Source organism: Microtus oregoni, unplaced genomic scaffold, assembly GCF_018167655.1.
Source record: "Microtus oregoni isolate MIOR12 unplaced genomic scaffold, Mior012 000043F_ref0000047, whole genome shotgun sequence".
Lineage (NCBI taxonomy): Eukaryota > Metazoa > Chordata > Mammalia > Rodentia > Cricetidae > Microtus > Microtus oregoni.
The window spans coordinates 13918800-13931403 of NW_024543210.1; the positions used below are offsets into that span (position 1 = coordinate 13918800).

The following is a 12604-nucleotide window of genomic DNA, read 5'->3' on the forward strand; positions in this document are numbered from 1 at the left end:
GCTTATCTGACACCTTTTTAAAAGGATTTCTGTGTGTGAGTGCATGTGTGTCTGAGTGCAAGTGCCTGCAGAGACCAGAGACACCAGATCCCAAGGACTTGGAGTTACAGGTGGTTGTGCACTTCCAGATGTGGGTGCTGGAAACAGGAACTAAACTCTGGTCCTTGACAAGAGCATATGTCCTTAGCCACAATCACCTCTCTGCCACAATCCCATATCTTCTGGAGCTTTTTCCTTCCAGTGTTTTTACATGGTCAGACCAGACACAACCAATTAAGAATTGGGATTTTTAGAGAGAGGAAGTGGAAAACCTTTTGACAGAGGAGAAAGGGAAGCCGGGCGGTGGTGGCGCACGCCTTTAATCCCAGCACTCGGGAGGCAGAGGCAGGCGGATCTCTGTGAGTTCGAGGCCAGCCTGGTCTACAAAAGCTAGTTCCAGGACAGGAACCAAAAAGCTATGGAGAAACCCTGTCTTGAAAATCCAAAAAAAAAAAAAAAAAAAAGAAAGAAAGAAAGAAAGAAAGAAAAGAAAAGGAGTAAGTTTTAACACAAATTTGAAGTTCACGGAAATCTAAAAGTTCTATAAAGATTCACTGAGTAGAACTGGAATTATCAGTTAAATGAGAATTCTGAGTTTTAATACTTATTTGTCTTCCCAATAGAGAGACTGCTTTATTCTGGAATCAGTGTTAATATAATCATGAGAGCCAACAGTTCCATTAAAGGAACACTTGGATGTTTCAGTTCTATTATCTCAAAGTGCATCCCCTATTACTGTCCTCTTTAACATCAGCTCTCTTCTGAAATTAATGCCAGAAAAGTCCCCTCAACCTACTATTGCAAAATTAATTACTTTTCCATGTGTTCTCTATCTCACTTGCTCCAGGGGAGACCTCTGAATATGCAAACTACTTATCCAGGAATGGTGTCACCATGCTGAGCCTCTAATGGACCTAAAAAATCAACATCTTTACTTGAATGCTATGGAAATGAAAAACAAGCCACATATGATTATACTTTCATGTGCTTATTTTCCTTTTTCCCCTCTAGCCAGAAATAAAAGTCGAGACAAAAAAAAAAATAAGCGAGAAGTATGACTTCCAGTGGCATTATCTCTGGAAACACTGGGAAACGTGTGTTTTCAGAGGGCTACATTCAGACATGCACTGCAAATATCTTTGCGCATTATCTCTGACTCAACCTTTATTAAGACCATTCCTAGCAAGCAGTTCACATTCGCTGTCATGTTTAATATAAACAGACCAAACCTTCTACTTTTGTTTTTTTAAATCTTCCATTTGAATGCTTATATGCCCTGACTTCCTAAGGCTAGACTCAGTGTTTATGATTGGTGGCCGAGTTTGCCTTCAGATACAGTCCTGAATCAAATCTTCCCATGGAGGAACCAGATGGTTCCCATTAATCCAATTAAGGAAAATATAAATTGCTGAGACAATAAAAATGGCAGGAAAAAGTTACATCTTAGCAATTCTTAATCACATGAGAACTTGGGCTGAATTAGACAAGAATTCTTGTAATGACTTCTGAAGACCCCTACGCTCCCCCAAGGGAAAACCCTCTTGTGGGAGTTTGAATGAGACTGTTCCTATAGGTTCCTATACTTGAACATTTGGTCCACAGTTGGTGGCACTGTTTGAGGAGGTTTAGAAGGTGTGGCCTTGTTGGATGTCACTAGAGGCCAGCTGTAAGAGTCATTTCCAGCTGTTCTCTTTGCTTTGTGCTTGCAGTTCAAGAAGTGAGCTCTCGGCATCGCATCCAACTACCATAACTGCCTACGACCTCCAGTCAGCACTACGGACTCTGACCCTCTGGAACCCTAAGCCGACATAAACTCTTCCTTCTCTATGGACTCTGACCCTCTGGAACCCTAAGCTGACATAAACTCTTCCTTCTCTACCTGCCTTGGTCATGGTGTTTTGTCACAACAACAAATTTGAAGATAATGCATATGAAAGCAGCTCTGATTTCATTAACAGGCTAAAAAAATCCTTATTTTTTCTTTTTACAGCTGATGTTAAAAATATATAAAAGGTTAAAAAATGTCCGGTTTGTGCTCATTATCTAAATCCTTTTTTGGGAAATAACATTTGTGATAAAATCTAAAATGACATTTTAATGGAAGAGTCTGGTCCAAGGAGCACCGTGAGCAAGGATGTGCGTGTGAGCGTGCGAGCTGGTGAGGGCAGGAAGCAGGCACAGGCATATGTCCCCAGCTCCTCCAGTCCAGCACAGCAGCAAGGCAAGGGCTGCAGCAATTATTTGCTTAAGGAATAAACCTGTCATCTCACAAGTGCAAACAGGAGAGGAAAGTTTGTAGTTTTCACTAAGTAAAAACAAAAAGAGCTACCTCCCTGAGTGTTCCACACTGGAGTGACTAGCACATGAAAAAAATACGGGGGCCCAATTATGAGCATGTAAATTTATTGAAGTACTTAATCTATAATAGCAAAAATTGCTATTAATTCAGGAAACAGACAAAAAGTTTGAAAAAAGAATATAAAATGAGACTTCATCTCCACTAGTCCCACGAGGCCAACCTGCTTGGTTGATGCATTGTGGGTATTCAAGCACACATGGAATGAAGATCTTAAACCTATTCTCAAGAAATAATCCAAGTATCTGTCATTGGTATATGTGTACCTGTATTTAGTTATAATTCTGTTTAGCATCCTGAATGGATACTTTTTGACTTAACAATAGAAAATAAATATTTGCAATTTTTATAATTTTGGTAACTATTATTTTACTGGCTGCATGAAAGTCCATTCGGCTGCTCATTATAACATCATATTTATCTTCCAGCACTGAGCATTTATGTTGCTTTCCAAGCATTTTTCTACCATATCTAACACTATAGTGATCATTGCAAATAAAGCTATTTTTCCTAACAATTGTTGAGAACTGGAAGTACAGCATTATCTATAATTTGTAATAATTTATACACTGTCCCTCAACATTTTAAAGTCCTTTGTTTTATATTCCTTGTCAGCAAGAAAATACCTGCTTCCTGCTAGTTCCCCCAATGATGTCTCACTGGGTCATGTCTATGCCCATAGGAAGCTCTCTAAGGGCTGGGGAACCGACTTTGTGGGTAAATATCATTCTGATCAAACATGATGACCAGGAGTTTGGATCCCTAGAACCCAGAGAAAAGTTGATTGTGTGTGGTGAGCTGTTTATAATCCCAGATCACAAGGCGGCGGCGAGGATAGTGGGGGGCAAAGTCTAGTATGCTAGACTAGCTGGAACGGCAAGGTCCTGGTTTAGTGTGAGACTCTGCCTCCACATATACAGTACACTGTAATCAAGGAAGATACTTAACATCAACTGTGGGCCTCCATGTGTATGCAAGCACACACACAATGATACATGCGTGTCCATACACATACGAACGCATATGCATACCGCATATATGCCAGAAAAGGCGTTCTAAAATATTCAGATCATCTTTTTTATATATGACAAACAACATTTACAATCACCCTGCAGGTGCATTTTTGCCTGCTCACCACTATATAGAAATTACATATAAGAACCAGTCAATTTCTTACCATCGTGATTGGTAAGTTTAACTGTTGAACTCTGTATGCTTGTATGTGTGTACACATGTGCACGTGTCCATGCTTGTGCAAGGCAAAGGTCTACCTTGAGCGTGATCCCGTCAGAGCCAGCTTCTTTTTCTCTGAGACAGGGTCTCTAGGCTGGCTCATCAATTAGTTTAGGCTGGCCAGCAAGTCCCCAGGAAAGTGCCGTCTCCATCTCTGCTGCCCCAGCACTGAGATTATAGGCACATGCCACCATATGAGCTCTGGGGATGAAACTCAGGTCCTTGGGCTTATGAGGCAAGCACTTTACTGAGCCATCCCCCAGCCCTAGTTTAAAGTAGTTTAAATTTTAGTAACTCGTTAATCCAATGCACAGAAGAATGTCCCCAAACAAGCTCCCCCAGTTCATCTAGTGATTCAAAGAGATCTACCACAAAGAGTTTTACATTCTGCTCAGCACCACTTGTTTTGAATATATTAAGTCTTTCATTATTCATGGACATAATCTTACAAAATTTATAGAAGGAGACTCTGGCTCCCAGTAAGATTTGGCATCATTTTCTTGTTCCTGGGATATATTTAAAGGTCATTTTGTGATGCTTTCTTTAAACTAATTTGCTAATTTCTTTTGATGAACTTCCTTCCCTGGAGAGGTTGTTACATGGAATTTAAGCTTTCAAATGTTCAACTCTATTTCTCACATCTGAATACATGTTTCCTAGTGTTTCTGTAATTCCAACATACGTCCTAGAGCAGTAGTTCCCAGTCATCATGAACACTAGCATCGCCTGTGGAGTTCTTAACAACAGCAGAGTCACCACCTCCCCTGGGGATTCTCATCTTGGAAGTGTAGCATAGACCCACACACCATTGCTACTAAGTTACACAGGTAATTAATAAAGAGAAGCCCTCTTTGTATTTCCATTTCTAGGTCAATGAGAATATGATTTGCAGATATAACTATATAAAGAGCAAAGACTTGGGTCGGCCGGCCTCCCTCTCCGTCCTTGATCTCAGGACTGAAATGGTGGCTGGCATGCTGTGTCACTCAAAATGACAGTGGATGAAAGAGCAGATATTCCCTCAGTAAATGAATTATTCTTCAAAAACCCTAGAGTATAAAGTCAGATGTGATGGCTCACACCTGTAATCCGAGCACTTGGTGGTCAGAGGCAGGAGCGAGAGTCTGAGGTCAGTGTGGGCTACATAGTGAGATCCTGTTTCAGAAAACAAAGGAGAGAAAAAAAACCCTTCTAAAAACAGATTTGTGACAATTTAATAATTAGAGATTTGCTCATTTGTGAAATGGATTGGATTTGGGTAGCATTACATATCATTCCACTAAAAGGCTCTATGAGCCGTATAGCAAGTGAAACCACTGGGTTCTGTTTACAGAAACGCATATGGTTTCTTGGTGCGCTAACCTTAGACTCCGCTGTTCCCTATGTGACCACACACTTGACTTCTTCATCACAGGTGAGTCCCACATTCTCTGTATCTGGCCTAGGCTCTTAGATGTATACCTGTACCCTACTCCTTAGGGCATGCAATTTTATCTCCACACAGAGATACAAATTCCCAGAGTCACATCAAACACAAAACTCTTTGAGTCAATTATGCAGCTTCATTATAAACTGGTGAGTCAATCCCAGGTCTGTCAGTAAAGCTATCAATTACCCTCACAGCACCCTAGGTGGCAGCTCTGACTGGTGTCCCTTCCCTTGATGTCCTCAACATGAAGCCCATCATCAAGTTCAGTCATTTCTTTATACTATCTCTTCAGTGCCCTTGTTTTTGAAGATAAGTCTTATTCAGCGATTGTTCCGGTCTCTTTTGTGATTTTCAATTTCTCTACAGCTCTTTTGCAGCATTTCCAGGAAACCCTGCTCACTCGGTGGATGTTTGCCAGCATCCATCACTCCTGTCTTCCCTTGGCTCTCCTCAGTCTAGCAATCAACTCTCATTTGTTTGTTTTCACACAGGTCTTACTCCGTAGCTCCGACTACTCTTAACTCATGATTCTCCGGATGCGGCCTCTTGAGTGCTGTGACCGCAGGTGTACACCTCCACTCCCAGGGCCAGTTTATGTCAATTTTAGTTTCTACGTTAGAATGGAAAGCTCACAGAAGCAGGTGTGGTATCATATTTTCATTAGCTTGCCCTATACACTGAATTGTGGCTGACACATAGGAAACATAACTGAGGAAAGTATTTTCCTGAACACTCAACATGTGAACATAGTGTTTTTCCTGGACTCATAAGAAATTGGGGAAATTGTTATCTGATATTATAGAATTGACTTCATTTGACTTAAACAACTTCGTGAGACTTCTCCTCATTTATATATCGGCTTATATAAATTGAGGCAAATTTGGAAAATCAGATGCATATAACCTCAAAATTCATTAGTGAGAAGCTAGCATGAAAAGTGACGCTAGCTAAAGCTAGATAGGAGTAACGTGGGCTCCTTGTGTTATTATTTCTGCTTTTGTGTGTTTGAAATCTTCATGGGAGAGGAGGCAGAAGACAGCAGAAACGCATGCTAGTAAACTTCTAATACTCTGTGGTCTACAAAAACAATGGACCAGTGGTACTATTAGCATAAAGAAAACATTTTCAGTTATCTTGCCCTTTAACGACAGCTACATAATCTATGAACCAGGAATAAGTCTTATCATGTCTATATTTATACAAATGTCCTCACTAAAACTGAAACTTTAGGTTCCTCGCATTTTTAATGATTCCCCCTTTTTAAGGAAATAAATAGAATATTTCAAAATCTAAAGCTCGAAAGCCTGAAAAACTCCTAGGAAAGAAAATAACAGGAATTCATCACTTACCATCTTAATATCATTTTCATGGTGAAAAATATATTCAAATAAAGCCTGGAAAAGACAAAATGTCAAATATACTCAGTTTTATTTTAATAAAACACTTGTTATTGTTATACAAAAACTCAAAACTTAGTTGACTCAAAGTGCAGGATACTCTAAAGTGCTAGAAATTGGTAAGTAATAAAGGTGACTGCCATTTGTCATAATAATCCATTTTTAAATTCTGCAACTCACAATAAATTTTGTTTTTAATACTGAGAGGCCTAGTTAACTACTAATTAAGTATATATATATATATATATATATATTTCATCCCTTTGAACATCCTTAAATCATACAAGAGTTGAACATTATTTTTCTGAGAACAGTCCAAGCTGAAAAACAAACACATCCAGACAACCTCAAGCTTCAGTCTGCAAAGGTGACTCTGCCTCTCTGCTTTCTTTGTTGCAAATTATTGTTGTTAACTAGGGGAAGGGACTTTCCTATAATAATTACATATGTACTTATTTCTGATCAATTGTACCTAATTCAAGACAAAGAGAATTTTTATATGTTACACTAACTAAATTCTCCATTTCTTCCAAAACCAAGTCATCATACTTCTATCATTACTGCATAACTTAGAAGCTTTGGAAGCACATACCTTTGCCAACTTAGGTTTCTGGGAATATTTTGTTAAATTCAGTCTAGATAAATTTATAAATGGTCCATCAGGACTTGTAAGCATGGAAGCCTGTGAGAGTAAAAGACAAGAAGAAGAAATTGAAAACTTTCTCTTGAAACATAAGAGTTTCTTCTGCATAAATATTATAGTAAATTATAGAAATTATAGAACAACAAGAATTACCTTCAGAATTTCTGTTTAATTCTCCACTGTAATACTAGTGGAACATAAAGTTACTTGAGTAATACAAGGTCCTGGGAGAGCTGACAGAACCTACCGTCCCTAGTCTGACGAACCTTCCAGATGAGCTAGTGATAGGTCGTGCTGTGTAGGCAGTTCTGGGTGTTCTTATGGCCTGCTCCATTGTACCGGGCCTTCCACTCTGTGTGCTAGGCCTAAGGAAACCCGTAATGGGTCTTCCAGCTTGAGTGATTGGCCTATGGAGATTGACAGCTGTTATAACACAAACAAGATCAATTAAGGAAAGTCTGGTCAGGATTTAGAGACAGAGGGATGAACTAAAATACAGACCTGATAGCTTGACTCGGTCCTCCTGCCTGGTTAGTTCCAGGGAGCTTCAAAGATGTGCCAGGGCCTACAAGATAGGATGGTTATCAACTTATCAATTACTTATGAATTTTTAGATCCACTTAGCAACTTAATTTTCAGACTTATCCTGGCCTGGGAAGAAGAGGGTATGGCAGGAAATGCTTTGAGGAAAGGAGTTGGAGGCTCATCATCAGGGCGCATGTACTGCTCTGGTCGGCGGCAAGAACCTGGTAGAGTGGGGCCTAAAACCGAGGCAGACTAAAGTCTCAAGCAATAGCCAGCTTTATTCAGAGCATCACACAGTGTACACTCTGAGGTTAAGACAAATCACATGAGCAAGATGTTCAACCACAAGGACAAGCCCCATGTGGCAAAAACATGTTTTTCACAGAGGGATATGAACAACGGCAGCTGAAGTAGACTTATTCCTATCCATTACACATGGGAGCAACATGAAAACCCATTCCAAGAACAATTCTGTGTTTTGAAGAAACTGGGGTCACAAGACTCTTGTTTTCTTGGAGTTTTCTCACAAGCACTCAGAATTCTAACATGACTCCACTCTCGAACTGTGTTCTGACAGCTGAGCCCCTGTCACTGATTTGGGCTATCATTCGGTCTGTAAGGTAGGCTTAGTACTAACCCAGTTAACAGAGGCTCAAGGAATTGAGCTAACAGGTCACCTTATTAGCAGAGTTTAAGTCAATGGCTCTGGACTCAAAGGTTAATTATTTTTCACACAAATGTCTACAAATAAAACATTGTGTCCAGAATTTACATGTGTTAGCAAGTCAATGAGGAAAATAAGATCTTAACAACCAATAAATTACCAACAAACCAACATATATTATGATGTCCCTCCAATACCATTTATTTATATTATGACCCTGACTTGGACTCCAAGGCAATCCCATTATATATGTGTTTATATAAAATTCAGAATACACACATGTTCCTCTTCTATACCATATCCTTCCTTTAACTCAACTCAGTAAGTACTTACGTGGGACTTGGGCAATGGCATTTTCATCCAGAATCATCTCTGCAATCCCTTCATGATCCACATCAATTTCATCTATGTACACCATTTCAGTCAGCGCTCGTGCTTTCAAAATCCAAGCTGCCTAAAAAGCATTGAAAAAAACATTCGGTAAAATAACACAGTGCTTGAACTGGCCTTTTGGATACCTTGTTCAGCCTAGATATAATGAAGAGGACCTTGGTTCTGCCTCAAAGTGATGTGCTAGACTTCGTTGACTCTCTGAGGAGTGGGTAGGAGGAAGGTGGGTGGAGCGGGAAGAAGAAAGGGAGTGGGAACTGGGATTGACTGATATGTAAAATGAGAAGCTTGTTTTAAAATAAATTCAAAATTTTAGATAAAAAGTTAGAAATCTCACACAGCTTTGGTAAGAAGCTAGGTGTGTTTTGTTAATGTACTCTGCACTCTACTTCAGGACAATAACATCCAGGAAGTCCTTCTCAGTTTCCAACCCCCAGGCATCCTCTTGTCTTTCTTACAGTTTTCCCTTTAGGTTTCTGGTCTTCTACACATACCATATTTGACAAGTAGTATGATTATCTGAGCATGTGTTAGTCCCTGTTCCCCAGAATACAAGCATTTCAACCTTGTCTACTCTTGCATTTTCTAGACTTTTAGGTTTTTATACATAATTGGGTATTCAGGAAATGTTGCTTGATTCGAGCTAAGATCAATTTCTCTGGATTCCAAATCACTGCTTTGTGATCTAGTAGGGAGAACTGGCTGACGAGAACGGAGAATGGAAAAGTAATTAAAGCTCTAGGCTGAAAGCATCATCAGCTTAGTCGGAGCCTGAGAAGGGCATCATGAAGATGTACATACTTAACTTTCTTGCCAAACACATGAAATTGCTTTACTCAAAAACTTGACCTTTCTGCCTTTGTTTTTTCCAGAATAAAAGCCAAGGACGATGATGCTCAGTGTCCTTTGCACAATCTGAGAGGAACGCGAGTCTGGAAGTGGTGGCATAGGCCTGATTCTACAGTCTACAGGAAAAATAGCAGAAATCTGGGGAGGGACTGGAGCTCACTATACCAGGAGTCTGGCTGTGAGGGAAACAATGAGACTGCAGGACGTCTGCAAAGTCCCCACATGTACAGAACTTTGCCCACTTGGTCTTTTTATTAAAGCCCTCTTAGATTATACACCCACTATCAGGCTGAGTGGGAAACAAGCTCACAACATGGATCCTACCATTCCTGAACACACCATCATCCAGTGGATTAAACAGCAAAACACACAGCAGTATGTGATTAGGTGACAAGTGTGTGGTAGAAGAAAATGGGTTTTATAGAAAATGGTTGAAAGAAAGAAAGAAAGAAAGAAAGAACAGCCGAGATTGTAGTGTACGCTTGTAAACCCAGCACTCAGAAGTTCCTCCTTGACTGCACAGCAAGTTCAAGGTCAAACTGTAATACATAAGTCTGTCTCAAAATAATGATGATTACAATAACAGTGATGAAGGCTTCGGCTCTGAGGTCAGGCAAACCTGCTCACAGCATGTTTAGAAACACCCAGTAGCTGTGATTGTTGGAATGCTGGTGAAACCATCTGGACTGAGAGACCAGCCAGAGAGCATGTGTGTCACGGTAAGGTTAGGGGTTTTTATTCTGATAATGAGGAGCCAATGAAGCTTCTGGACCATGACTTGGAGTCTAACTTAAATCCTTCTCAACCAATCTGCCCTCCTCTCTCACCTAACCCCCAACCTCTTTCTCTGACAGGGTCTCACAATATAAGCGGGATGTCCTTGAACTCTAGACCCCCTGGTTTAGCCTGAGTGCTGGAATTATAGGCATGTACCACCATACTCATATTACATCAAGTTTTTAAAAGTCAAATTTTTATATTTTTAGGCATCATTTACATAATCAGTTATTAAACATCCATGAACATATTTTAACTAGCTTTGAGTTGTTAGCACTGTTTCATAGTCCAATCTGTTATGCTTGATATCTAGTTCCCGATTAACCTCTTAAATGTTAAGATAATGTAAATTTTCTTTGCTGAGATAATCAAAGCAAGGGAAGTGAATCCATGATTCTCCCTGCCCTGAGTAAATAGATAACTACATCAAAAGTCCAGCAGGAACATCTATTTTTCACTCTCTATGCTTTTTAATACTTAAGTCTTAAGAAATGGAAGCAATGATATGAAAATTTGATATTAAAAATCTGAAGAGACTGGAGACTGCTCAGTGGGTAAAATGCATGCTGTGCAAGCATGAGAGAGGCCTGGTGTTCAGGTCCTCAGCATGCATGTAATGCATATCTGCAATCTCTGCACTGGACGGTGGAGCTAAGAGGCAGGAAAAACTACAAGTTCTTAGGAAGCTAACCTGTTATAAGCAGTGGCAAACAAGAGACCCTGTCTTAAACAAATGGTCCTCTGATATCCACACATGTGCTGTGGCATTCACATGCTCACACATACACATATACACACATCACACACACATAGATATCTCATACATACACACATACACATCATGCATTCATTTACATATATACACATATCATACACATACATACACACACACACAAAAAGATCTTTTAGAGATCTGAAATAAAACATACATTGCTGCTTAGTTTTTGTGAACTTGATACAAACTAAGATGAGGGAACATCAGTTGAAAACTTGTCCCATCAAACTGGCCTGCAGGCAAGTCAGCGAGGCATTTTCTTGTGTGATGATTGATGTGGGAAGGTTCAAAGCACCGTGGGTGGTGCCACCCTTGGGCAGTGGTCCTGGGCTGTATAAGAAAGCAGGCTGAGCAGGCCTTTGAGAGAAAGTTGGAAAGCAGCACTCCCCCAAGGCCTCTGCATCTGTTCCCACCTTGGCTTCCCCCTCAAAGACAGACTGGGAAGTGCCATAGTAAATCTTTCTCCCCAAGTTGCTTTTGTCTTTGGCATTTATCACAGCAATAAGACTCTAACTAGGAAGTTGGAACCAGGAACATGGGGTGCTGCGGTGATGGATCTGACCAAGTGGATTTTATGCCTTGGATAGTCTTCTGGGTAGGATTGTGAAAGCTTTGGGAACTCTGGGTCAGAAAAACCGCTGAGTTCTCAGCACTCAATGGGCTATTCTGCAGGAGGCTGGAAGATAATGCTGACGGAAACACAGGTAATGAAGGCCTGGCTCATGAAATTTTAGAGAGAAGTTTGAGAGTCAGTTCAAATATTCTATTGGGCTGTTTGTGTGATGCATTTGGATTTTTAAAAAATCTAGGGAACTGAAAAATTAGTTTTATTGGGATTATCTGGGACTGAAAAATCAGTTGCGATTAACAAGAGAAGAGCATCCCTGAGGTGAACTCTTCTGGGAAATACTTCCTCAGGGTCAGACACAGAAGCTGTGGTCCACGGAGGGCAAGGGTTGCAGCTCAAGCTGGCAGCCACGCTTGGCAATGTGTAGGAGTCTCACACATGGTACACGCTTTAAAAGCATAAGGGAGTCATGGAGAGCATCTGAGGGCCGCTACTGTGCGGCAGGGTTGGAGGCCCCTGAACAAAGTCAGTGGGGCCACTGGTGAAGGCGCAGCCCCAGCTGCAGTGGAAACCCTGGCATGTTGGACATGTCAAGATCACGGACGAGAGTCAGCCTGCGCCCAAGACATCGGAGCCCAGATCATGAGTGAATCCTAGGCGGTGGACAATAAGTCATTTACACTGTGTGAGTTTGGTTCCACTTTAATCTTACTGTTACTGTGTCCTGATTCCTCCCTCTTAGAATAAAAAGTAGTTTAAGATGAAATAAACCCTTTCCTCCCCACATTGCATTTGGTCATAGTGGTTACCACAGCAACAGAAACCAAACTAGAACACATACTTAAACCATTATTTGATTTAAAATTTCATCAGTGTTTCAGAAAAATTAATCTTCCTGATTGTTCTTCTGTCCTAACAAAAAATGACCTTGAAAATCACATGTTACTGCTGGATTACAC

General features: G+C 40.4%; 1 protein-coding gene across 2 annotated transcripts in view; it reads right to left on the minus strand.

Annotated features, from left to right (window-relative positions):
- Ttc8 (tetratricopeptide repeat domain 8) overlaps window positions 1-12604 on the minus strand; it is a 52551-nt gene that overhangs the window by 23596 nt on the left and 16351 nt on the right. The window contains exons 2-6 of one of the 2 annotated variants that reach the window (XM_041633266.1): window positions 8620-8740; window positions 7599-7662; window positions 7345-7504; window positions 7047-7136; window positions 6407-6451 (exon numbers count right to left, since the gene is read on the minus strand). In XM_041633266.1, coding sequence (XP_041489200.1) covers window positions 6407-6451; window positions 7047-7136; window positions 7345-7504; window positions 7599-7662; window positions 8620-8740 — 480 coding nt within the window. Of the gene's footprint in view, window positions 1-6406; window positions 6452-7046; window positions 7137-7344; window positions 7521-7598; window positions 7663-8619; window positions 8741-12604 lie in introns of those variants that run through there. The other variant, XM_041633267.1, reaches the window with a different exon arrangement.